At 45.5% G+C, this 26,793-nt stretch overlaps 1 protein-coding gene across 1 annotated transcript in view; it reads left to right on the forward strand.

Moving 5' to 3' along the window:
- The first annotated feature begins 15,565 nt into the window (after window positions 1–15,565).
- The window catches only part of LOC116437343 (zinc finger SWIM domain-containing protein 6-like), a 405,850-nt gene continuing 394,622 nt past the window's right edge, over window positions 15,566–26,793 (forward strand). Inside the window, exon 1 of the mRNA XM_032095013.1 lies at window positions 15,566–16,094. Coding sequence (XP_031950904.1) covers window positions 15,566–16,094 — 529 coding nt within the window. The remainder of the gene's footprint in view (window positions 16,095–26,793) is intronic.

Below are 26,793 nucleotides of genomic sequence, written 5' to 3' on the forward strand. Positions count from 1 at the left end.
ACTCAAAACATTAGTAGTTGAACAATTGGCTAAAGGAAATATAGTTCCAACTAACAGCCCATGGAACACACCCGTGTTTGTAATACAAAAACCGAGAAAGAAATAATATAGGCTCCTCCAAGATCTTAGAGAAATTAATAAGGTTATTGAAGACATGGGACCCCTTCAACCAGCTATGCCATCACCTTCAATGCTCCCACAACATTGGCATTTAGCTGTTCTTGACATTAAAGATTGCTTCTTTCATATTCCACTCCACCCTGCAGATGCCCCTCAATTTGCATTTTCTGTGCCCTCTATTAATCGTGAAACTCCCATGGAACGTTATCATTGGCTTGTGTTTCCCCAAGGTATGAAAAATTCCCCAACTCTCTGCCAAGAGTATATCGCTAAAATTCTATCTCCCATCCGTGCCAAAGCAGAGAAAGCCATCATCCTACATTACATGGATGATGTGCTGGTGTGTGCTCCCAATAATCAGTATCTCGAGCAGACACAACATGGTGATTGAGGCCCTAGAGGCCAAGGGCTTTGAATTACAACCAAAAAAAATGCAGAGATCAAGCCCTTGGAAATACCTCGGACTCAAAATCACAGAAACTTCTATCACCTCAACACCTGTCACTATTAAAATAACCCAAAAACACTAGAGGAAGTACAAAAGAGCTGTGGGACACTGACCTATCTAAGGTCCTTGTTAGGACTCACCACAGAGGATGTAGCTCCTATGGCAAACCTGTTAAAAGGGGAAGGCAGTCCAGCATCCCCTAGATCCCTGACAGAAGAGGCAAGGCAGTCTCTCAAAAAGATACAAGAGTTCATTTCCACCAGACAAGCACACAGGTATCAGCCCTCCCTACCCTTTAAGCTTGTCATTCTAGGGGAGGTACCACGCTTTCATGGCCTCATATTTCAGTGGGACAAAGAGCAGAAGGAACCCCTCATCATAATTGAATGGGTATTCCTTCCACTCCAACCTCCTAAAACCATCACACAGCCACAAGAACTAATGGCAAAAATTATCATGAAGGGTAGAGCAAGGTTCCACATCCTAGCAGGATGTGACTTTGCATGCATCTACTTACCTGTAACAACTGACGCATTAGATCACCTACTTCAAAATAATATAAATTTACAATTTGCATTAGATAGTTACTCAGGCCAAATCTCCAATCATTACCCAAAACATGACATGTTTAATCTGCCATTCTCTTTCATCCCTCGAGAGATTCAAAGTAGAAAACCCCTCGATGCGATTACCGTTTTTACCGATGCTTCAGGAAAAACTAAGAAGTCCGTGGTCACATGAAAAAATCCAAAGACGCAAAACATCAAGGTAATCCAGGGATCACCACAAGTAGCTGAACTAGCAGCTGTCGTTAGAGCATTTGAGAGGTTCAAAGAACCCTTTAATTTGGTCACAGACTCAGCATATGTAGCTGGAGTAACTGTTAGAGCTGAGCATGCTCTCCTAAAAGAAATCTCAAACAAAAAAATTTATGATTTGCTCTCAAAGCTAATTTATCTGGTTTCCCACAGAGAGCATCCCTATTTTGTCATGCATGTGAGGTCACATACAAACCTGCCAGGATTTATTGCAGAAGGTAATCGTAGAGCTGATGCTCTGGCTATGCCAGCAGACATAGTTCTATCAGCCGACTTACCAAAGCTCCCCCAAGTTTTTGAACAAGCAAAATTGAGCCATGCCATGTACCATCAAAATATTCCTGCTCTTATCCGCATGTTCCATCTGTTGCGGACACAGGCAAAAGCAATAGTGGCAACATGTCCCAACTGCCAGAAGCTACAGCTTCCATCACTGGGCATGGGGGTCAATCCCAGAGGCATTAATAGCAGTGAAGTGTGGCAGATGGACGTCACACATTTCCCTGAATTTGGGAGATTAAAATATGTTCATGTTTCTATTGATACCTTCTCTGGTGCTATGTATGCCTCTGCACATGCAGGTGAAAAAGCTAAGGATGTTGAAAAACATCTTGTCCAAGCTTTTGCTGTGCTTGGTATACCTGAGGAGATAAAAACTGATAATGGACCTGCCTACACCTCTCAGGAGTTTAAAAGCTTTCGTCAGCAGTGGGGATTTCGACATGTTACAGGTATTCCTCACTCCCCAACTGGACAAGGCATTGTTGAACGTGCCCATCAAGCCCTCAAGCGAATGCTGCTACAACAATCAGGGACCACCAAACTCAACTCACCTGTCCTCAGACTCAGCAAAGCCCTGTTTACCATAAACTTCCTGAATGGCACCTTTGAGGATCCGAACCCTCCCATCTATCGTCATTTCCAGAACACTGGGAGACAGAAACTGAAGGAAAATCCAGAAGTCCTGATCCAGGACCCAGAGACTCAAAAAATCCAAGGACCGTACAAACTTGTAACTTGGGGACGTGGGTATGCCAGTGTATCTACCCCTCAAGGACTGAGATGGATCCCAGGGAAATGGGTAAAACCTTATGTCACTTCCTCAAAAGTTAAGGAGGTTAAAACTGCCTCCTGGAAGAGACGCCGTAAAAAGGATCCTGATTTTGCATCCTCATGTAAACCCCCTACTGCAGATTTTGATGTTAATCCCTTAAGTTGCACTGTTTTGCACTCAGGTTTTGCACTGTATTTTGTAAATCTTCGTCCTGATACCCCATACCATAGATGTCCTGACTAACCCCCTGAGTTTTGGCTGGGGAACTAGTTTAAAGACATCCTAGGTACTGTCGAGTTGTAGGGATGATAGATTCCAATTATGTTTTGCACTGTTGTTTTGTTACTGTTCTATGCACTTTTAAGTTACTAAGAGTTACAACCCAGCTTTAAAGAAAAAAAAATAAGGAATTGTTGCTGCTTGTTCTGAGCTTCCCCTCCCCCTCCCCAAGACACTTGCCTCTGCCATGTGCTTTGAGCTCCTTTGTTCTAAGTGCAGGCAAAACCAAATGTAACTCAAACTCTTTAGCAGTGTCTGATTGGCCGGTCACCCCGGGTCTGCCCCCAGTCCTCCCCTTTCCCCTTCTAATAAAAGAGACGATCGAGGGAGGCCCCACCCTCTCTTGGCTCAGCTACCTTCCTGTGAACATCTCTTGTTGTCTGTTTCTTTTGAAAGCTTCTAACTGCAGGAAATTGAGCAAGCAGAGAGCTATATTTCTCCCTCTCTGCTTCTGCTGATGGTATTTGCTTTGCAGCTGATACAGGTACCGATTTTAGAGCTACTAAAGTGCTAGATCACCCGTGCTACCTCTCTAGGCTGCTCGAGGCTTTCTAAGGCATTAAACCACTAGCCTAGCCGGTAAAAAGCTGAAAAGATACCTTCCACAGGTGGACAGCTGATCAAAGATTTCCACCAATGTCCCTGTCTCAGTCAAAACAATTCCCCACTCTATCTCTGTGTCTGGTGCTATGCGCGAGAATCTACGCAACTCCCCTTCTTGGTTCTGCCTTTGGAGAGGGTTTTCCCCGACACCCACCACAAGTCACTAGCAACCACCCAGGGCAGCTGTTACATTCGCCCCAGGGTCTCGCTATTTCTCCTGCTATGGAGAGTGGTGGATCTGGCAAGTCCCCAGCCCCCTCACTCAGCCACGTCTGCAGCCTCTCCCAAGGCTTCTCAGGACGGAGGTCCCAGAGTTCCAGCTGTTATGGTAGTGGCGTCACTTTCCTCAGGAGCCGATGCTGACTGCACCTTCTTGCTTCGGGGTCCTGTATGTGTAGCACGGCACCACTTGCTGGGCACCCCTCTGGTCAGTGCTGCGGCGATGACTTGTCTCTATTGTTGCAGGACAGCTGTTTGAGATGACTGTTCCGCATGGGTAGCATGCATGAGCATCTCGTCTACACCTGCTCCCTGGGGCAGCGTGGCAAGAATTGTCTTAGCTTGCCTATTAGCATTTTCAAAGGCAAGTGTTCGGAACATTTGCTCTTGGAGCTCTTCAGAGAGCTCAGTTGCATCCTTTAAGGCTGCTGACAAACGGTCTATGAACTGACCATATGGCTCTGACAGCCCCTGTCGGACTGCCGCATACGGGGGAGACTTCTTCTTTTCAGGTACTGACAACAAGGCTTTGTGGGCAAGAGTCTGTGACAACTGATGAATGACTACAGGCATGGTCAGCTGCGTCACTGTCGCTCCACAAGCCCCGCTCCCAGTTAGCATGTCAGCTTGGAGTGCATACAGTGGGTCTTGTGTGTCACCTTGGTGTTTGCTAGCTTCTTCTTGTGCTAGCCGCTTGCACATTCGCTCCCAGAGCAGGAACTGTGAAGGGGTTAATAACAATTGTGCGATGCTGATGCAATCATTCGGACACAGGACATCTGCTGTAAAGATAAACTGCAGAATGCTTCGTGCAGCTTCAGACCGTAAGTCATGCATGGTGACTGTTTGCTTGGCTTGCTGCAAGATCTTCCAGTCATGGGGTTCCCACTTTGCAGTGTCCCCTTGTATCTGTACAGGGCAAGCGAGGGCATCCACTGCTTGCCAATCACCCTCAATGATTGCATCACGGATAACTCCATTCCATCTCCTTCGCAATGGGTCAGTCCTCCCCGTCGGGGCTGATGGAAACGACGGCTGCACCTCCCCTTGCGGGAAGGAAGGGGTTGTAGGCACTGTGCTTGATTCTCCCGACGGGAACGTAGGAGCTCTGGGTGCTAACTTGACCGGTGGGGCCACGGGACGCGACGGTGCTGATGGTGTAATATCACAAGCTTTGGACTCCAGCGCGTCCTGCCGTGTAGATAATTCAGCAAGACTTTTGATTACTTCTTGCATCATCTCTCGGTGGTTCTCCTCCTCTTGGGGCTGACCCCCGGCAGCCTTGGCTGGCTCTGGCTCTGCAGGCGACTAAACCGCAGAAGCCACTTTGCCCTCAGACGTTGCTCCGCTGTCCAGCAGAGGAGGGTTGCGCTCTGCCGCTTTCGGCCGGGCACTAAGACCGCTTGTTTCTCCTTCGCCCGCCTGTGCCCCACCCCCTGAGTCGGGCTGCTCTGCTTCCACCTTCGCAGCCATTTCTCCCTCAGACGTCGGAGTGGTAACTTCCTTCCCCGCCGAGTCCAGCAACTCCCGCAGCGAGCGGACAGGTGCTGCTGTGCCCTTAATCGGTCTACCCGCGGCCAGCCCGAAGAACCGTGCAACCCTGGACTCCGCCCTGGTCTCTGGCCGCCGCTCCGTAAGACCCCCGTCTGTTCCCTTCCCGGAGCCACCACACCCGGAGCTGCCACTCCCTAAAGCCTCCATGGCGGCTGCAGCCACTGTCCTCTCTGCTTTCATCTCTGCGAGAGTGCCAGTTACTGCTTTCCAGGTTAAGCCGAGAACTTTGGATTCTTTTGCTTCCTTTCCTCCCTCAATCGTGGACAGCCACAATTTGTGTCCAACTTCCCACCACGGTTTGGTCGAGAACAAAAGCGAAGTGTATTTCACACACCCATGTTCCCGGGCCCACGTAACGAGGGCATTGAGATCCCGGTCTTTCACGATCTCACCTCTCTTAGAGAGAATACCAGCTAGGAGTCGAGTCCCCGCCTCGTAATCCATAGCTGCTTTGCTGCGGGTACGCGCTTAGCCACGCGAAATTGCAGTCTCCGGCCACTCGGCTTTGAGGTTTAGCCCCCGGCTTTACTCGGCTTTGGGGCTTATCCTCCAGCCTTCGATTCAGCTTTGAGACCAGGCCCCCGGCTTTACTCGGCTTTGGGGCTACCCGCTCTGGCTCCCCAGGCTCCGCCGTACTGATACGATGAATTGGAGTCTTACCGCATTTAAGCGAACCTGCACGTAGCAAAACTCACTCGGGTCCCTGCCGTTCGGGCGCCAGATTTAGCGGGGGGGGGGGTCCCGGGTGCAGGGGAACCAGCCGGAGACACGACACAAACACCGATACGATTTGAGCATCGTGCTTCAGTTTTATTGTTTACTTACACCAAGTTATACTTTGCAAAGTTCACACCCCATTCCCACGAGAAAGCCTCTAAGCAGCTGGGGAGCTGACCAGTGTATACCTTTTCCCAAGGCTGTTCAAGGCTGCCGGCTAGCAGGTGCCTTGCAAGCCTATCTTCAGCCTGAGGCCCCGTCAGGGGTACTTCTGCAACAGCCCTGGGATGCCCAAGCTCTCCTGGGGTATCCTATGCCCCCGTTCCACAAGGAATTCCTCTACAGCCCTGAGCACAGTTAGAACTGGACAGCGTTTCTTAGGCACTGCTGCTGCTCAGAATTACTGAAACCACAGAAGAATAAGATCATTTTTGTGCTGGCTGTAACAAAGCTCTGAGAAGCACATTAAAGTTACTAACTGGGAAGCAGTTCTGTCTTAGGGTATTGGAGAGATTCATCCTTCTTCTCAGATTGGGGGAGCAGTAACATAGCATTGGATCTTCACCGCAAATGGATGAATTCAGAGGCTACATTGTGACCTGTCCCTGCCCCAAGGCTCCATTTTATTGTAAGCACTAGAAAAATTTATTTTACATAAACACACCAAAATAGTTTTCTCTCCCTCCTGCTCATGGATGACAACATCCACAGGATGACAGATGGTAATATCTGCCTATGGCCACAGCATGACATAGTCTCTCCTAGAGCATTTGAACTACACCACACACAGTGCCTTTATCTATTCCTTCTGAAGGACCCCAATACAGCCCGTCAGAGGACAGTGTCTAGTAATAAGATAGCTGTCCCATGAATCCTGCCTAATTTATTGAAGAAAAGCATGGATAAGTACTAAGTATCAAGGGGTCCCTTCCTTTCCAGTAGTAAAACTGACAATTTCTTGCAACTCTTAATGCCCCCCCCAGGAGAGGCTCAAAGCACTAACTTTCCAGAGATATAAGAATACACTGTACTACTATTATTCCAAGTGGAGAAGTGCATCAGAAGCATATTTCTCAGGTCATCTTAATCCCTGGAGCACAGATGAGGAAATGGAAGAATGCTCTCCCTTTCTATTCAAAACAACTTCAAAAATTGGATGTTGTTTAGCAACAGACCAGTAGGAAAAAAATTTAAATCCTTGCTCCAAGAAGTGGATTCCAACAAAACCTTTGAAGCTACTAGTCAGGACAGAGCAGTAAGGTTTTACTGTAACTAAGTTTTATTTAGTTAAATCCAACCCACAAAAATACTATCACCTTTAAATGGAACTTTGCTTAACGATGGAGTTGACACCAAATACTGCTATACAGATACAAATAGAAGATGGAATTTGGGGGGGGAGGAGAAGAAAAAATTTAAAAATCCCCAGAATGTTATACTCTCACACTGGGTCTTCATTAATTATTTCTCAGTGCATAGTCCTCTTTTGACTAAATTAAGCTTAACCAGATGGCACAGCATCATTTTTCTGCCATAAAAAACCTCAAGTCTCTCATTTCATAGGATGGTTACATTATACAGAAGCACTCATATTTAGAACACTACCTACTAAGTTTGTCTTTTATATAACCCAAGGAAAGAATAGTCTGTAAGTACTGACTGGGTGTTTCAGTCCCAGCAAAGCTAGAGGCAGGTTTGCAATATTTTTGAAGACTTGTAAACTAAGAATTTAGGAACCAGTAGGAATCAAAGTTTAAATGGGCTGTTAAGACAAAAAAAAAAAAAAAAAAAAAAAAAAAAAAAAAAAAAAAAAGTAATAAGTCCAGCTCTATTTCCACAGCTTGCTAAATGGAATCACTGGTGACTGAGAGGAAGCAGACATCATACCCAAGCTTCCTAAAAGAATGCAAGCTATTTTTAAACAGGAATTATTTAAGTGTTGTTTAGCTATCTCTGCCCCCATACTTTCTGCAGGTTCTCAGTTATAATTTATAAAGGCATAGAAGCTCAGAGAAGACTGGCGTCTTAGGACTGGCTCCTTATAAGGAAGAAATAATTCATTCCCAGGATCTATTTTCAATAAATGTAAACTGAATGTGCTCATTCCTTGAGAAAATACAGAACAGCCTTAATTCACACAGCTCTGGGACTCTGGCACAGATAATGCCCTCTCCTTCAGTCCATCTCAGAATGACTTCATACATCAAGTATCAAGCCACAAAAAGGCAGAGGACACGAATGTCAAGAATTAGAATGTTTGTATCTTTTCATTATTGTAGAATACTGTTAAAGCACACTTGGTATGTTAAGTACATTTTCCTAAATGCTTTTACATTCTAGTCTGATGCCAGTTTCAGAATCATCATGAAATTTGATTAGAATAAAAACCTGCACTTTGAAAGGGCTCATTCACTGCTGCTGGTTTATTTTCACTTTAATAGAGAGACTAAAGAGCTGGCAATATTTATCCTAGAGTATTTGGTTTAAAAGGCTACTAAAAGCCAAACATGTGGCAGTGCAAGTGGCTCCAGCCACTCTGTCTCCTGAGAAGAACTCAGACAACCAGCTGTGGTGGTCAGCAATCCAAGTTTAGCATGCAACTTTACAGTCATAGTGAGAACCCATGATTCCCTTGTTCTGCCTTTTGCCTGTTTTCTCCTCCCTGTTTTATGTATGAAGTTATGTATATTCATTTCCCTTCTTTAATATGTATCAGTTCTAGAAAGTTCTTTGTTCCTCGACGCCCCATTGGATCCTTCCCTAAGTCCCTCCTATGTGTTGTTCCCATTGGTTCCCTTGCTGCCAACCCCGCCTACTTGCCCCTATCCTCTTGGCTGTGATCCCTCTCCCCGCCTATTCCGTACCCAGTATAAGATCCCTGGACCCTCCTACCAATTGGCCTCTTCGTCCCTGTCATTTCACTGGAATAAACCTGCATGGAACACATATGGAGAGCCCCCTCTCTTTCTTCTTTGCCTTCGCCTGCATGCCTGCCTAACAGCAACAGGAAGATACAGCCCCTTTTGGGTGAGGAGCTCTACCCCTTTTTCATTGTGTGTTGGGGACTGAGTGCCGCCTTCCAGAGGGGTTTCAGTGTTGACCTCCGGGCTTCTTTGTGTCAGCACGCAAGGGGTAAACCCCCTTCTGCCAGCTCCCAGTGGCTGCAAAACCCCTCCACAAATATTCTATTTTAAACTCCTTAAATTAAAAAAAGTTTCTGAACATAAAAAATGAAACGATTTAAGAAAGCATTGTAAACCCAAAGATATTGACCAAGCACATTTACTTCACTGACCAATCTTAAGACAATAACTTTATCAACACTCATCACTATTATCCATTTTTCCTGTATTTAAATTTCCAGAGTCACTACACTGCAAAGTATAGTGATATTCACTACCATTACCTACAGCAGTGCTTTTCAGAATTTCAAATCATAAATCACAGAATACATTTGGAATCCATAAAACCTATAGCTTTCTTATAAGAACTGCTTAGTTATGTAAAAAACCCATAAAGAAACAGGTTTAAAAGGATTCATTTTAGTATTTTTAAATTGGCTGTTTTAGCAGACCCATCAGTCACAGAATCACCAGGTTGGAAGAGACCTCTAAGATCATTGAGTTCAACCCATGCCCTAACACCTCAACTAAACCATTGCACTGAGTGCCACATTCAATCTTTTTTTAAACACATCCAGGGATGGTGATTCCACCACCTCCCCAGGCAGACAATTCCAGTACTTCACCACTCTTTCTGTTAAAAACTTTTTCCTAATATCCAACCTATAGTTCCCTTGGCGTAGCTTAAGACTGTGTCCTCTTGTTCTGTCAGTTGCTGCCTGGAGAAAGAGACCAACCCCCACCTGACTACAACCACCTTTCAGGAAGTTTTAGAGAGTGATAAGGTCACCTCTGAGTCTCCTTTTCTCCAGGCTTAACAACCCCAGCTCCCTCAATCATTCCTCATAGGGCTTGTGTTCCAAGCCCCTCACCAGCCTTGTTGCCCTCCTCTGGACATGTTCAAGCATCTCAACGTCCTTCCTGAACTGAGGGGCCCAGAACTGGACACAGTACTCAAGGTGTGGCCTCACCAGTGCTGAGTACAGGGGAAGAATGACTTCCCTGGTCCTGCTGGCCACACTGTTTTAGATACAAGCCAGGATACCGTTGGCCTTCTTGGCCACCAGGGCACACTGCTGGCTCAGTCATTTTATATTTGATAATTTTAGTGCTAACACCATGAGTAATTGTTCTTATATTTTTTCTTAAAGTTCCAAGAGCCCTCTAACCTCCCTGAGTTTCTTCCTCTTTAACTCCCTACTGTTCCAGCAAATGAATCTGTACTCTTGTTCAGCTTAAATGCCATGTCTCCTCTTAATGGTTGGTTGGTTGTTGTTCTTGTTTTCATATTTCTAGATAATTGTTATGTCATGGGTTAGCAAGCATAGTCCCAGAAGTGATGTTCTTGCAAAGGGGTGCTTACAGCTTCCTCTGTGACGAGACAGAACCTATCAGCTGGCCAGTTTGAATATGGACAATTCTTTGAGCCACTTAAAGTTGTGACCGCCTCTGTGATCCACACTTAAGAATAGGACCCCCCCCCCCCCAGCTCTGTCTCGTTTCCAGTGTTGGGACAGGTGGCTAAGGGCCCCGTGCAGGGGCCAGCAGGCCTGGCCCAGGCCCTGCTCGGGCCAGGCCGGGCCGGGCCACGGCCATCCTGGAGCCGATGGGCCCTGTTCCACCCGCGGAACCACCACCCCCCCCCCCCCCCCCCCCCCCCCAGTCCTGCTGTGTGCAGACGGATCAGCTCTCCCTCTCCACTGCGGCCAAGATTCAGCTAAAGCTGCACCGCTGTCTGGCAGAGGTCATGTGCCTCACAGCGATAAGCTACATTCCAGCTGCAAGGCCTAGGTAAGATTAACCCTTTTAGTGCTGTGAAGAGCTGAAAACCTGAGGGAAGAGAAAGAGGAGATGCTTAAAGCTGAAATTCTGTTGTAAAGCTATGATATATCAGAGTACCCGTTGTAATTTCATGAAGGCATGGGGGGTGGAGTGTTCAACTTGTGAGCAAAAGCACCTGCACTGAGATAGGCAGATGCTGACGCAGCTGTAATTTCATGAGAAGTTTGGACAGGGAGAGATGGACCAGATGAGGACTTTTGCTCCAAATGGAAAAGGAGAAGACCTCAGTTCCTAGAGATGCTCCCAGAGATAGTCCTAGAGATGAAGATGAGGAGGACCCTTTGCTCTCAGGGAAGGAGAAGGGCCTCTGTTCTTAGAGATGAAATGCTCCCAGAGATAGTCCTAGAGATGAAGATGAGGAGGACCCTTTGCTCTCAGGGAAGGAGAAGGGCCTCTGTTCTTAGAGATGAAATGCTCCCAGAGATGGGTGAAGAGAACTTTTGTTTCTGAACGGCTCAACCTTAAAATTGTACCCCAGTAATTTCAAGAGTGGACCCTCGAAAGCAGTGGTGGGAAAAGCTGCAAGTTGGGGGAAGGGACTCACATCATGAGCAGAGAAGCAACCCGGGCGGCTGTCTCGTTGTGATAATGTTTTCATAGCATGGGCAAGAGAGACTCCTCTTCCTAAATGGACTGAACAAGGTTATTATGGAAGTGGTAAACAGACTGAACATCTTAAGGGTTGTCTTTTTACATTGTCAGTGGGAGAAGGGAGGAAGGTGGGGGGAGGAGAAGAGTTCTGAAGGTGTGGTATGATTTTTTTTTCTTCTTTTAGGTCTGTTAATAAACTTCTTTATATTCTTTCAAGTTTGGTGCCTGCTTTGCATTTCTCCTAATTCTTATCTCACAGAAGGTAAACAGTAATGAGTATTTTGGACCAAACCACTACACTAAATTGGTGTTTCTGCCTGGTTACAAACCCAACTCGCTACATGTTACCACCAGGGTGACTTGTGTTGGCCAGCATTAGGTTGTCTGCAATCCATTTTTCTAGATTTAGAGCATTGTTTGTTTCATATAAACACAACTGTGCAGCTGTATGTGGTCTTTCTTTTAAATTACCATAACTAATAGAATGATTAAGCCCTGCATGTGTTACTAGAATGAGCAAAAATGCATGCAAGTGGCCTAATGTTTTGAAACATTACTAAGAATCAATTTCACCAAATGGTGGTCAAGTCTTTTTCAAAGTAGCTCACAGAATAGGCCTTGATTATGTGCAGGAAGTTAACCAAGTCAAGGTTGCTGTTTTGCAGCTGTTCCTTCCTCTCTGCATAGCTCTGGAATACAGACCTCCCAAAACCATGAGGCAGAAAAAGAGGAATGGTCAACTCAGCAAGGTCTTTGCACAAGAATATCCATTGAAAGATAAAAGTAACTATAAATTTAAATATAGCTCAGGTATGGCTTTAACACATTTTACTTTCTTCCCTGGAATTAACACATCTTCCCACTTGCTTTCAGAAAGTTAAAGGAACTCAAGGGGCAATACTAGTGGGACAAAGGAACTTCAGACTCAGATTATAATTTGCAAGCAATTATGGAGCTACACCAATGCAGAGGGAGCCCAAGGAGAAGCATACCTGGTGCTTATGGCAGAATTTAAAGATCAAAGACGCCATTACTTCTTCATGTACTACCTATCCCAGAAATGGAAAATGCTTCAAGACCATCCTGTGTAGCTATTAATATTCTTACTTAATGGGAAGTAGACATTCCTGCTGAGTAGTAGATGGATGAAAAAGGTAGATCTCAATTTTCACTATAAAGCTTCTTTATTATGACAGGAAGAATTCTTCCAGTGGCATTAGCATGTTTAGATCTGGTAAAGAAAAGCCACTACCCAATTTAGAAGAGCATTTTTTACTGACTTACTAAACACTTGTTTAAAACAGAACTAGTGCTAGAATAACATAGAAGAAAAAATACTTAAAGATGTGAAGAATTATTAACAGAGAGTGATGGGGTGAAAATTAAATATAATTTTCCTCTGCTCTTGTACACATGCAAACATGAATTTCTTCTTTTTTACCTGGTATATATTCCATTTATCTGCTCTCAGAAATACTGAAATCTATCGTGGTGTCCTGCAGTGGTATGGAGGAGAAGAGAGATCCAGCAGGCAGGCATTGTGCAGCAAGGTTCATTTTATTTAATTATTTTACAACTCTTTAATAGACTTTTTTCTTCATAGTCTAATTGGTCAAAGGATTAGCCACCCATTGGGGTGATTGGCTAAAATCCTAAAACATCCATTTTCAAAATATTTTTCTACTGTACTATAAACAAGGGTTTGCAAGGTTGCAGGTGTTCATAGTTTATAGAACTCTACTAATATCTTCCATGAGAGAGAAAAATATCTCACAGGACTGGAAAGAAGCAAGAGAAATTCTTGCTAGCTGCATTTTTGTATCTACAGAAATCAATACCATATTAATAGTAAAATAAAGTGCTTCATCCTTATCTCTTGTCTGTAGCATTCAGGCTCCCAAATACCTCCAAAATTTAGTAGGAATTAAGTTATAAATCCAGTAGATCACTTCTAAAGTATATACCTAAAATGATGAAAATGCAAGTTAATATCCCAGCAAGGTATCTGTGAATTTACAAAACTGGTACCTCAAGAGTAACTGTTTTGTGTGGTCTATACCCAGAAGCACAAGCATTGGTTTATACTCATTTCCTGTTCAGAAGGTAGAGCTCATGATCCCAAAGAAAAAACACCTTATAGCATATAAGCATATGAACATATAGCATATAGCATATGAACTCTGCAGAACACAGTTGGGTCCCTGTATGTAGTCTGCAGTTTAAACTCCTTGCATAAAAACAATTAGCCATTTTCTTAGTATAAGCAACTGACAGCAGAAAAAGTTCTTTACCTAGATGTAAAAAGATCCTCTACCTATGAAATGACAAATCAATGCCACTGTCTATGAGCTTAGTAGTATGCAAAAAAGCAAATACTTGCATATTTTAAACCATCTTCAGGCTTTCTGCTGATCTTTTTTTAAAAACCAGTCTGCAAATCTTACAGTTCACTGAATTTCCCATCCAGTTTTAATGGAAAACTCAGTTTCTACAAAGCTCTTTAATCACCTGTTAAAAGAATAAACTATTGGTGTAGTCTCAGGTTTTGGTGAAAATAAAAAGTAGATATCAAGTTTCAAGTCAACTTGATGTTATTTGTACTTCTTAGATTTTACATCTGACACTGGACATTCTTTCGCTGATTTCCCTAATGGAGCCATCTCCCAACTATGCATTTCCCAGATGAACACTTGCATTACATCATAGAAAATGTAGTCTACCTGGGTAAACTAGTCTACGTGAATGAAGTAACTAGGCACTCAAATCACGGCTTCTGTATCGTATACTATCAAGTGCTGTTCATTGTTAAATTCAAGCAAGATGAATAAGTGTTTTCAACTGCAAGTTGCTACGCAGGAGTCTTATATTCTCAGCCTGCTACTGTGCGTAATCAGTTTTGGTTTTTTTCAGGAAGGCCATTTAATTTAAGGAGTCGGTACGATCCCATATATCGCTGTTTTTTAATGAATCCTGAAAAATAAAAAGAATACTTGTCACTTCACGCTCTGCAGCAACTGCGAGCATTATACACCACACTGCTTGCAAAAAAATTAACCGGGATAGATGGCCAACACCAGCCTTTAAACAGACATTTTCGACACCAAGGCAAACACAACGCGTTAGTAGCGTTCAATTTACTCACCGCGGGTCATGTCACGGAGCCCTTCATCTTGGGCTACCAGAGCGGTTCCAAGCCGGACCTGTGAAGCGAGTCGGCTGCGTGGAGCTCGTACCGGGCTACAACCAGCCCACACACGAACACGACCACAGCGCGCGCGCACGACCAGCGAGCCAGCACACGTCGGGCACCCCACGGGACGGGAGCCCACCCTGCGGCCCAACGGCCGTAGTGTCTCCAATAAAACGGAAATTTAGGTCGTGCCTCACTGAGCCGCCTCAAGGACTTGTTGTAGGAACGCGTGGGTTCAGCCACCCCAGATCTTGCCCTAGAAGAGCAGGACCCCGACAACAACACCCCAGCTTCGCCCATTTCATCCCGCCTCTGAGGCGGGAGCCCAGGCCAGGCCACTTGACCCCACATGGAGCCGCCCATAAGCACCTTCTACCTACCCTCCGAGGCGCCTCTGCTGCATCCCAGCAGCCCTCAACTCCCGCGGAGCTCCGGCGAAAGGCGGGCGTCGCTCTGTTCCCCCAGGAAAGGCGCTAGAGGCAGGCTAGCCCCCACCATTTTGCGGACGAGTGGCTGCCTCAGCCGTTTCTATATTTTCCGGCTGCGGAACAGAGTTCTAACCCACCCCCGCCGGTTTTCCTAGCGGAGGTGACCGGGTTGAGACCGCGACGGCCCCACCCCCACATTCCATTCCTTACATGGTGTCAGAGAGGGGCGCCACCAGCCACAGTCCCCTTTCCCGCCAGGCACGTAAAGTGCTCTCACACTTGCACGCGTGACGTCGGGGGAGAAGAAGGCGACCAATACATCGGCACAACGTCTCTGCGCCAGGAGCGCGCACACCGTCCCCCACCCACGCAGGGATCAAGCTTTTCTCGGGCCATTCTATTTACGTTTATGGCGTCGATTTGCATAAGACTCCGCCCCCCACAGTGGGCGAGCAGCCGGCACCGCCCCTTGCGGCCATGTAAAGGAAGAGGGGGCGTGACCCAGGGGTGGCTCGCGGCCTTCCTGGTGCTGTTTATAGGGTATATCCACTTCCGCTATCCGCTTAGAAGCGGTGCGATCATGGCGGAGCGTGGTCAACTCCCTTTCCCTGCTAAGCGCCTCTGTTGTAGACCTGGCTATGGCTCGGGGTGTAGGCCAGGCCAACGGGCGGGCGGTATGGGCCTCAGCAGTGGGGCGCTCTGCGCCGGACCCTCCTCCGCAACTGCTACTGTAGCTGCTGCCGCTGCCGCTCTGGGGCTGCTACCGCTCGGCAAGACCCAGAGCCCCGAGTCCTTGCTGGACATCGCGGCTCGCAAGGTGGCGGAGAAGTGGCCTTTCCAGCAGGTGGAAGAACAGTTCGAAAGGATCCCAGAGCCGGTGCAACGCAGGATTGTCTACTGGTCTTTCCCCCGCAGCGAGAGGGAAATCTGCATGTACTCCTCCTTCAACACCGGCGCCGAGGATCTCGCCACCGCCCCCGGGGGGGCCGCCGCCGGTACCGCGCCCGGTGGGGGCGCGGACATCGCTGCCGTCGACGAGAACCGCCTGCCTTTTCGCCGGGGCATCGTTCTGCTAGATGGCGGCTATGTCGATAATGTCCTGCAAGTCGGTGAGTTACCGGCCGGGACCGCGTTACGGAGCTGGGCCACGGCCACCTGGGTAGGGCGTTGCTAGTCTCCTCAGCCGTGGGTCTCCCCCTGACGCGTCACCCGCCTGTTATCCGGGGAGCCGCCTCTTGCTGCGAGGCCCGGCGGCCAGAGCCACCCCACCTCCTTGGCGCGTGCGACTCCCTCCCCCCCACCCCACGGTACGGCCTTCACTCTCAGGCTGTAACTCGGGCCGAGGAACTTCCTCTACCACTCTCCTCCTCCTCAGATCCAGAACACGAAATAACTCCTTCGCTCTGCTTCGTGACGTATCTACGGCGCTTGCCGCCAACGGCCGGCTCGGTCTCTGACAGGAGGGTTGGTCACGCTGCCCCTTGCGTGTTCCTTTAACTTTTCCGACACGTCGTGCCCGCTCCATGTAATCCAGAGTGCTTAATCCCGTTTGGCTCTGCTTCCTCCCAGCTCCCCACATTTGGCAATCCGGGTCATCACCAAACCCCGAGCCACAATAGCAAGGAGATGCCTCCGCTTCCCCCCTCCCCCCTTCAGAACCGCTGGTTGAAATGAATCAGCAGAAGGCGGACGACGGGGGAAGAGGGCGGGATGCGCCTCGGTCCAAAATAAAGAATTAAAAGAGGGTGCGGGCCCCCAGGAGCGGGCGTGCGGTGCGGGGAAAGCTGCAAACAAAGGCATTTCTAGGGCGGCGGCGAGCCAGAGGGTGGAGGCGCGATTTGCTCAGGCCCCACCGCTAGGGGGAGGGGGGGGGGGGTGGGGGGAGAAGTGGATGTGACGGTGGGGAGCAGCCGCATCTCAGGCGCGGAGGGGCTCACGGATTACTTTAGGATGAGCCCCTGCGTGACAACGGCGAGGTGAGGAGAAAATCGCTGCTTTTTCTTCTTCTGAAACAATACTTCCCTCCCCACTTCCGCTGCTGCTGCTCCCGCACGAAGCGACCGCCGCCTTCCACTGTTCTTCCTCCTCTGCGGGCTAGTGCCCCTGGTTAATTCCTTCCTACCTCTGTTTAAAGGGCACTGGAGGTTGGTACTCCACCACGGCAAGGCGGGGGGGGGGAGGGAGGGGAGAGGAGTTGCCTTGCCTTGCCGCGTGTGTGTGAGCTGCTACCCCCACCCGCAACAGGCCCCATTGGGGTGGTGGCGGCTCTGTGGGGAAGGGGTTTATGGCTTCCCCAGGAAACTTTCGCCGGGGGTGCTGCGCTTGCACTTTGTGCGGCCTGGACGCATTACTGTACGCATCGCTATGCGCATTGCTGTGCGGCGGTGCCTCGCGCTGGAGGCGGCGACTGGACACTTAGTTCTCATTTTAACGTTTATGTTCTCATCGGTTTTCTACCCCCCACCGAAAGGGGAAACCGGACAAAAGACATTATCGCTTCTCACTGCCGGCTCGATAATCGGGGTAGGGCGTGACGGCAGCTCCCCGCGGCTGGTCCTTCTGTCCTGCCCTGTGCTGGGCCGGACCGTCCTCTGGCGGTGCCTTGACTGCGGCAGCTGCTTGCCTTTTCTTCGCGGCGCCATGTGGGGCTGAGCCGTGCCGAGTTATAGCGGCATCCCTGGTCTCGGTGCTGCGGCTCGGGGTCGGAGGGTGCTGGGCTCTCCGTCGGCCTTGTCCGCAGCGGATTTCACTTCGCGGGCAGCCTGCAGACTTGCCTTCTACTTTCTGAAGGGAAGCTCTTGCTGTTCCTAGATTAAGCGCCCTTCCCTTCTGCCTAGGTGGAGTTCAACTTTAGATGAGTGGGTTTTTTGTGTATCTTTTTGTTTGTTTGTTTGGGGTTTTTTTAAACTTTTTCTTAGTTCTTAAGGGTATTTTTTAAATTAACTTTTTAATAAGTTTAATGTCTTGGCTTTCTCTCCTTTTTTTGAAAGGTCTGAGGTGCATCGGTGGTTCCTCAGGACTGGCAAAACCAAAAGTAGGACCTTTTTAGTTTGATTGGCCGTGCTGAGACTTTTTTTTCCTTTTGTTTGCACTTGATACTCTTTGCAAGCAATGAGGAATGGCAGGAGTGCACATAGGGAGATATCTCTTAGTTGATTACATTTAAACTAGGAATTCACTGTGAAAATAAAGCCAAGGGATGATAAAAATGGATGCAATCTTTTCTAGGACAGCCGATGTGGGCTTGGCTTTGCTTGTTTTCAAGCAGTGGAATAGGCCTCAATGAGTAGTTGTGAATGAAAAAACAAAAAAGTTATTTTTTTATAGCTTCAAAAGGGGAGTAATGTTGGCAAGGGTCAATGTGGAGAAAGAAAATATGCATAAATACAACTGAAGTATTGGCTGCTGCCTCTGTACTCCTTAACTGCATTCTAAAATGCTATACCTACTACTGAAAATATTTTGGTTGGGTTTGAAAATTTTATGTTTGTTTGTTTACTTTATATGGACCTATTTTGGAAGGCTGCACAAAAAGAGTGGAAGCTGGTGATATGAAACATGTCAGTTGTATTGTTAAGGGCACTGCCCAAATGCTTCAAACAGATATGGGACATTGTTCCTGCTGTATTTAGCATTGGTGCAGCTTTCCCTCTGGTACTCTTCCGGGCCTCACAATGTAAGGAGGATGTGAAGGTCCTTAAATTGCCCCCAGAGGAGGGCAACAAAGCTGGTGAAAGGACTGGAAGGAATGTCCTATAAGGAGCAGCTGAGGGCTCTGGGTTTGTCTGGTTTGGAGAAAAGGAGGTTGAGGGGTGACCTCATGGCTCTCTACAGCTTCCTGAGAAGGGGAAGTGGAGAGGGAGGTATTGACCTCTTCTCCCTGGGATCTAGTGACAAGATGCATGGGAATGGTTCACAGCTGTGCCAGGGGAAGTTCAGACTGGACCTGAGGAAGCATTTCTTTACTGAGAGGGTGGTCAAACACTGGGACAGGCTTCCTACAGAGGTGGTCGATGCCCCAAGCTTCTCACTGGTTAAGAGGCATTTGGACAACGCCCTTAATAACATGCTTTAACTTTTGGTCAGCATTAGAATTTTTAAAGTTTTTTTAAGGAGAAAATGAATTGTAAATCACTTCCTATCATAGTTTTAAAAACAAAGAGTCTTTTTAATAGAAAAGTTTAAATTGGGTTGACCTAACAAATTTTTTCATTGTTTGTTTTAGATCAGTTTTCATGCTTCTCACATTTAATTTTTCCCTTAAATTCAAGGCTTTCCTTGCTCCTAAGAAACCAGTTTCAAAGTTTGCTTTCAGTTTAGGAAAGGGATTCCATTGTGGATTGACACTGGCCAAATGCCAGGCACCCATGAAAGCCACTCACTCAGCCTCCCCTGCCACAGCTGGACAGGAGAGAAAAAAAATTAACGAAGGGTTCGTGAGTTGAGATAAGGACCAGGAGAAAACACTCCAAGGGCAAAACAGGCTCAACTTAGAAGTACAAAGTGAATTTATTACTAACAAAATCAGAGGAGGATAATGAGAAGTAAAATAAGCCCTTAAAAACATCTTTTCTTCACCCAAGCCCTCCCTCCTTCCCACTGACAGTGCAGGGAGACAGGGCGTGGGGGTTTGGTCAGTTGGTCACCCGAGATCTTCCACTGCTCAGGGAAAGGAGTCCTTCCCCTGTGAGACCGTGGGGTCCCTCCCATGGGAGACAGTTCTCCATGAACTTTTCCAACATGGTTCCAATCTCGTGAGCAGCAGTCCTCCCAAAACTGCTGCAATGTGAGTCCCTCCCACGGGCAAACAGTCTTCCCAAAACTGCTGCGGCATGGGTCACTCTTCCATGGGGTGCAGTCCTCCAAGGACAGGCTGCTCCAGCCGGAAGCAGGGGCCTCCTCTCTCTACCAGGTCTCCCACTGGATCACAGCCTCCTCCAGGCATCCACCTGCTCTAGCTGGAGCACCTCCCCCACGGGCTGCAGGTGGATCTCTGCATCCCCCTGGACCCCCATGGGCCACAGGAGGACAACCTGCTTCACCATGGTCATCACCACAGCCTGCAGAGGAATCTGGGCTCTGGCACCTGGAACACCTCCTCCTCCACTGTCCTTGGTGTCTGCATATTGTTTTCCCTCACACGTTCTCACCTCTTCCTCTTCTCTAGGTGGAATTTAAACTGCACCACAAACTTTGTTTTGATTTTCTTCTTAAATATGTTATCACAGAGGTGTTACCATCATCTCTAGTTTGCCCGGCCTTGGCCAGTGGCATGTTCATCTTCAGAGCCATCAGGGATTGGCTATGCTGGACATGGTGGAAGCCTCTAGCAGCTTCTCACAGAAGCCACCTCTGTGGCCTCCCTGCTACCAAAAACCAGGCCATACAAACCTAACACATCTGTATATGATCAGATATTTTGGTATGTAACAATTCTTGAATTTGAGACAGCTGCCATGCCAACAACTGATTCTTGTGTGCTCTCTGCACTCTAACTTTAGGAGGTTGTTGTGGGTGGAGATGAAGTTTAATGGAGAAGCCCTTCTGTTGAGCCACAAGGTGCAGAGAGGACCCCCTTGCTTTCTCAACTCCTCAGCGAGGAGTCAGGGTGCGGCTGAATCCAGTCTTAGCCCCAGACTTTGTCAACAATTTAAGTAACTTTTTTCCCCTCAGGATTAAAGATGGTAAATCGGATATATTTATATAAAATGAATTATTTATTATGACAAATGATTAGACAAAAGATCTTAAACAGAATTATATACTACATGGTATAAAAGCTAAAACTACTAGTAGTGTATATTATAGTGCACTATATCAAAGCAATTATATTAAAGCTAGCAAAAAGAATCAATTATTAAGTAGAGATTGATGTAACTCACCCATACCAACACTTGTGGGCAGGTCTCTTTCTCTTAACCTCAAGGAGTATCCTTGGGGGACGTCCCCTTCCCAAGGCAGGAAACTTCATACACACACTCCAAGGAGGAATATTTTAGAACCTGACCATATGAAAGTGGACTGGACTTTTCTAGTGTAAAGTGATATGACTGCCAGTCATATGTCTCCAGGTCAGCTTAGCAGCTTATCCACTAGATCTTTGCCTTACTATCAGGATGTTGATTTGGTTGCTGAGCCAGACTGGTTTTAGTATAATTCAACACCAAAACCAGCATGTGACACCCTTTACTTGATCACATTCCATGGCAGAGCATCCAGGGCAGGGCATCCTGCTACACTCTACTCCTTGACTTCAGTCAATCATCTTTACCTCATGAAGTGGTAGTGCAGGTACCTCTTGCCTCCGTGCTATAAAAGCATCCACTGCATATATGTACGTTATCGTCAGATATATCGAGATAGTTCAATCTCCTCAGTTTTACTATTTTTCTTAATTCATGTACTTTGGAAGAGTGTTAGCTGAGTTATACATTACACTTTAACATACAAAGTTATTACAGAAATCAGTTAGAATTTAGCTAATAATAATAATATTGCAACAACAGGGTATAACATTAAATTCAGAATGTCCATTGCAGTTGGGGACAATTCAAACAAGTCATCCTACTAATGATGTTACCAGTTCATGTAGATCAGAATATTCCCTACCTGTCAAGTCTCAAAAATTGCAAGAAAGATGTGATGCAAACCAGGATCCAGGGGGAAGAGTTCATGAAACCAGTCTTTAGGTTACAATGATTGGAAGAGTTCAGCAGATTGGTCATCGACTTCCTTCTATATAGAATACAAATTTGATTTCTCAATCATGAAATTCCGTGTGGCCTCCCAAGCTAAATTCAGGGAGAAATCTTTTCCATTCTCTGTGGCAACTAGAGAGAAGGCACAAACATCTCAAAGCAGTGCTTGTGGAAAACTTAGATGCAAATCTAATAATTGAACTAACAGTAACAGTCTTTGAAAGGAACTTGGAGGACATTAAAATGCAATAATCACTATTAATAAACTTATTTGGTAAAACCTATTTAAATTATCTACTACCTTAACAATACCGATCAAGATTCTTAACACCATGTAGACCAACTTAAGCTAGAGTAGCCAGCCATCCTTTTGAGACCCTTTTGTTTTTAGATAAAATGTTTTTTGTCAGGTTTACACATTCTGTTACACCTGATTTTTCAAATTTGGAATAAAATCCATAAACCAACCATTAATGTAGCCATACTTGCTATTACAATCCTTGGGTGCAAGGATTGGCTAGCATGGTTCACTTATCCAGGAACAAATAACTATGCTGCAATATTGGAAACATTGCTCTGAAAATGGACACAAAAAGAAACATTTAATGTATTTCATTTTAGAGTCTTTGATTCTGTTGCAGATCTATCTGTAGTGGATTTACTGTTTACTGTACTGTCCAGTACAGTTCTTTTGTGTCCAGAGTTGGCTTTATTTGTATGTAGGGGATTTAGAAGTCTCCAGCTGTAGTTTTCACAGTGGTATGAGTAGTCAAAAGTCCTTTCCACTTCTGCTTAAGCAGATCTTTATTTCATGTCCAGATGTACACACAATCTTCTGGTTGGTGAGGATATACTTGAATGTTCAAGGTTATTAGAGAGGCTAAACCAACAAACTTATACAATGATAAGAGCAGCCAGACATTGTTCTGTAAAATATCTATCTTGGCAGGTGTGCTGGGTGAGATAGGTTAATTTCCTTAGTTCAGAATGTGGGAAATATTCATCAGGAACTGATTCTGTGTTGGTGGCCATTAGAGTCAGTAGCCACCCAGGCTAATGGTCTTTGAGTGTCCATTAGAGTAATAGGTACAATCCCAGTTTGGGTTAGTTTGGCCATGACTGGTTGGCCCACCTTTAGGTTGTCCTGAAAGGCTTCAATTTTATCATTTGGAGCTGATTCAAGGGACACTGGACTCAAGAAATCTCTTAAAACAGGATTACTCTTTGGTCCATATCAGTTATTTATCTGATACAACACAGAGGGTAACCTTTTATCCCATCCAGATTCATGTGGCCTAAGGTAGCGTTTCAACAAACCATTGGCATGCTCCACAATCCCATTTGCTTGGGGATAATAAGGTGTATAAAAAAACCCATTTGATACCTTCCCTTTTGGCCCAGTCTTGTACCATCACACTGGTGAAATGTGATCCATTGTCTTTGTATAATCTGGGACAGGGAGACTGGAAAACCAGTTACTGGGTCCCGAAATAGTAGCTTTGGCATCAGCATGCCTGCTTTTAGTGGCAACTAACAGTCCAGATACCACTTTCCACACCTGTTAGTATGTACTTGTAACCATTAGTTGTCTTCAGAGGTCCAATATAATCTATTTGCCAGGTGGACCAGAGTGTTTTGTCACTTTTGATATGTAAAGGCGATGCCAGGTCTGGATAATTTTGTCCAAGTCTCAATTGACGCTGGGGATATTGTGTGAGAAGGCCTTTACAAATCCTCCTGGTCAATGGCCAGCCTCTGCTTCGTGCTGCAAAAAATAGAGCTTCCTGTCCAGTATGCCCTAATTTACAATGTAACCATTCACCCAATCAATACCAATGTTGTGGATCTTCCAACGGATCGATTTTTATATTTTTAATTTTTGTCAGATGATCCACTTGGTTATTCCAATAAGTCTATAAGGCTTGATCACTGCCGTGAGCTTTGACATCCTATATGTGGATTTGTTGGGATTGAGCCTGTAACAACAACCACTTCCAATCTTCTTTCTGCCAAATCTCTTTTCCATTCACTTGCCAATCTAATGCTTCCCACCGACACAACCACTGTGTGGCACCAGCCCAGACTGCATAAGAATCAACATACACCATCCTTGCTTTTTCCTTTACTGCCAGCAATACAACTTTAAACTCTCTCACCTATGCACTTCCCGTTCCTTCTTCTACTACTTCCATTCCTGTCTGAATGTTAAGAGCAATTGCTCTGTACTTCCATTTACCATCAGTGTGTTTGACTGAGGCATCTGTGAACCAGACATCTTTAACTTCAGTCTGAAGTGAATGCAGGAGCATCCAGTATAGGACTAGGTTTATATGGCTGTTCTAAATGTTGTGATCCCCTTGCAATGTATTACCATGCTCTCTCCTGATGAGGTAGCAATATGCATCCAGTCTTTGTTGCCTTAGCCCCACTATTGAAGACAAGGAGGTCTAGTAAACTTGTGATGTAAGTCACTATCTTAAAACAGGGTTTTTTCTGACTTAATTCTGCAAACGTGTAAACAGACCAGAGGAGTGTAGCCTTTTAATAGTAACTAAAGGGTAGAGAATTCTTTTGTGGTCAAGTCAGAACTGGTAAGAAGCCTCCTGTAGGAGCTGAGCAGTTGTACAGGATACTTTAATGAATTGAGTCAAATCAGAAATAGACTGAAGTGTCTCCTAATGTGGGCTTTTTAACCAATGCTTTTTTAAACCCTTCTGAAAAATGAAAAATAAGGTGTAAATTAGGGGAAACTTTAACTGCATTTGAAATATATTTTAAGATAATTGTGATGTGTACCATCACATACTTTAAAAAGGAGAACTTCATTTTTTAAATTTATCTATTTGTCTTGGTTTAAGACAATTTTAAGGGGTGGACACTAAAAGGAGTTACCTCCCCTTTAGTTTACCCAATCCCTTTCCACCAATAAGGAGAAAAGAATACGAGTAGATATAAGTGAAAAAATAACAGTTTCATAAAAAAATTAAAATAGCAATAGGCAAAAAATAACAGCAATAGTCACTAGTTACAAAGTTGCTGAAATCTCGCAGACTCTTCGGGAACAGAGAGAAACTCAAAATGCTGGAGTAAACCCTCCCCCAAGATGGCACCCTCTGCAGACAACCGCATGTAGGGAGACAAAGGGAAAATGGCAGACAAATGCTCCACCCAAGATGGTGCATTCCGCAGAAGACTGCGCAGTCTGTGAGACAAAAGAGAGATGGTAGACAAACCCTACTCAGCTCAACTTTCCCCCTGGAACAAAAAACCGGGAAGGTAGGAGCTTACAAAGCAGTTTTAGCGGCAGATGGGAACCGCTGGCATGTGTGGGGTCAGTGCTGCCGCTCTCTGCCACCTCCTGCCACCCACTGGACTCCGCTGATGTTGGTGCTGCTGTCTTAGGTCCTTGCTCCAATGGGGGGGGAAGAAGACAGACTCTCAAACACTGATGAGCGGTGGCCCGACCCCAGGCTGATTCTGTCTCTGTGGTGCTGATAGATGTTGCAAAATTCACTGAAACAGTTTTTGTTTGCAAAATGCAGCTTCTTGGGTTGCTAGTCAGCCAAGTTGTGTGAAGAGCTTTTACAGTAAGCTATTGATTACTTGCACAGCAGTTGCTTCAATGAAGTACTTAGTTTTCCTCTCATATTTGAGGCATACAGTACACTGCTTTGGGAGGGTGACAAAGTAGTTTTAGTGAAACTTGTTTGCATATTTACAAGGGTGCCCTCTGTGACCACATTAAGTATGGCTTGCACTTTTTCAAGATAATGTTGCTGAGTCGACTGATTTTTAAAAGTACAAGAACAGGGAAAAATCAATAGTCTAAATTACTTTTTTAATATATTAGTTAAAGGAAGGAAACCTGGAATGCTTTTATTCTGAAATACTGTGCTATGACCAGTGATAACTGGCTGTACTGCTGCTGTTGTACATGCAAAATGAGTCTCAGTTCCTTCATTGGTTTAGGTTGTAAACTGAAACCTTGCAAACTGACTACAAATAGTTTCTTGGGGATAAAATATCAATCCATTGTATTTTGGATCTGGATTTAGTGTAGCTATATTATATAGAAGCACGAAACTTCACTTTTGCTTCTTCTAGAGCTGAGGGATGAGGATGACAAAATATGTAACTTTTTTAGCTCTTTGTTATTGAAGCCGTGTTATGTGAGAGAGCCATCATGTGGATTTCTTGGTCAAATCTAAATACATGAATTTATAGAGGTGGCTTCAGCTAAGTGGGCTACTAATGCATGAATAGTAGGCAGTGACTATGAATGGGACTTGATGTAACAGATGCCTTGGCAGTCTGATGGGATGAGGGAGCTGAGAATAACTTGATTGATTCTACTTCTAGAAGCAGCATACCACTTAGTTTTACTGACAGTTTCCAGTGATCAAACTTTACGTTGTCATGTATTCTGTCAATAATATAAAGGCTTAATTTCTAGGTAGTTATGCAGATGATAAATGTAAGTGGCTGGTGGTAGGAGTGAAGAGGTATTTAGGATTAAATGAGAGTTTGACTCATAGAATAAGATATATTTGAAGAGAAGAGAGATAGTAAAATGCTGAGTTTATAGATGACAGGCTAGGAAAAGAACCAGGCAAGTTGTGATGCCTGAGATAAGGTAGAGGTCGAAGAGCTCAGTAGATCCCTGAGGAGGTGTATTTAAGAAGGCTATAGTCTGAATGACTGCTTGCTTTACATGGTCTGCTTTCAATGGGTATTAGTGAAGGCATGGAAGCCGATTGTTTCATTTTGTACGAAAGAATCTAAGCTTTCAAAATGGAAAGCAGGTTGTCAAACTAATTTAGCTGTCCTGTAGCTTTTGAAATTGTAAAATACATTTAAAGTTATGAAGTTGGTGTTTCCTTGCTTGCTTTTTTAACCTTACATCCCAATTAAAATTTTATAAATATTTCCTTTGTGTGTCAGATACATCCTGTTTCTCGCAAAACGCTGACTTTCTATGTAATTGAAGGGTGTTTCTTGAACTGTACTTTAGCAGAAGCAGAAGCATTTTGTGTTGGGTCATGATGGAGACTCCATTACAGTGGTAAAACAGAGCTAGTGACTTCATTTTGTACAACTGTTTGAAACAGAT

This window comes from Corvus moneduloides, chromosome W (assembly GCF_009650955.1).
Source record: "Corvus moneduloides isolate bCorMon1 chromosome W, bCorMon1.pri, whole genome shotgun sequence".
Lineage (NCBI taxonomy): Eukaryota > Metazoa > Chordata > Aves > Passeriformes > Corvidae > Corvus > Corvus moneduloides.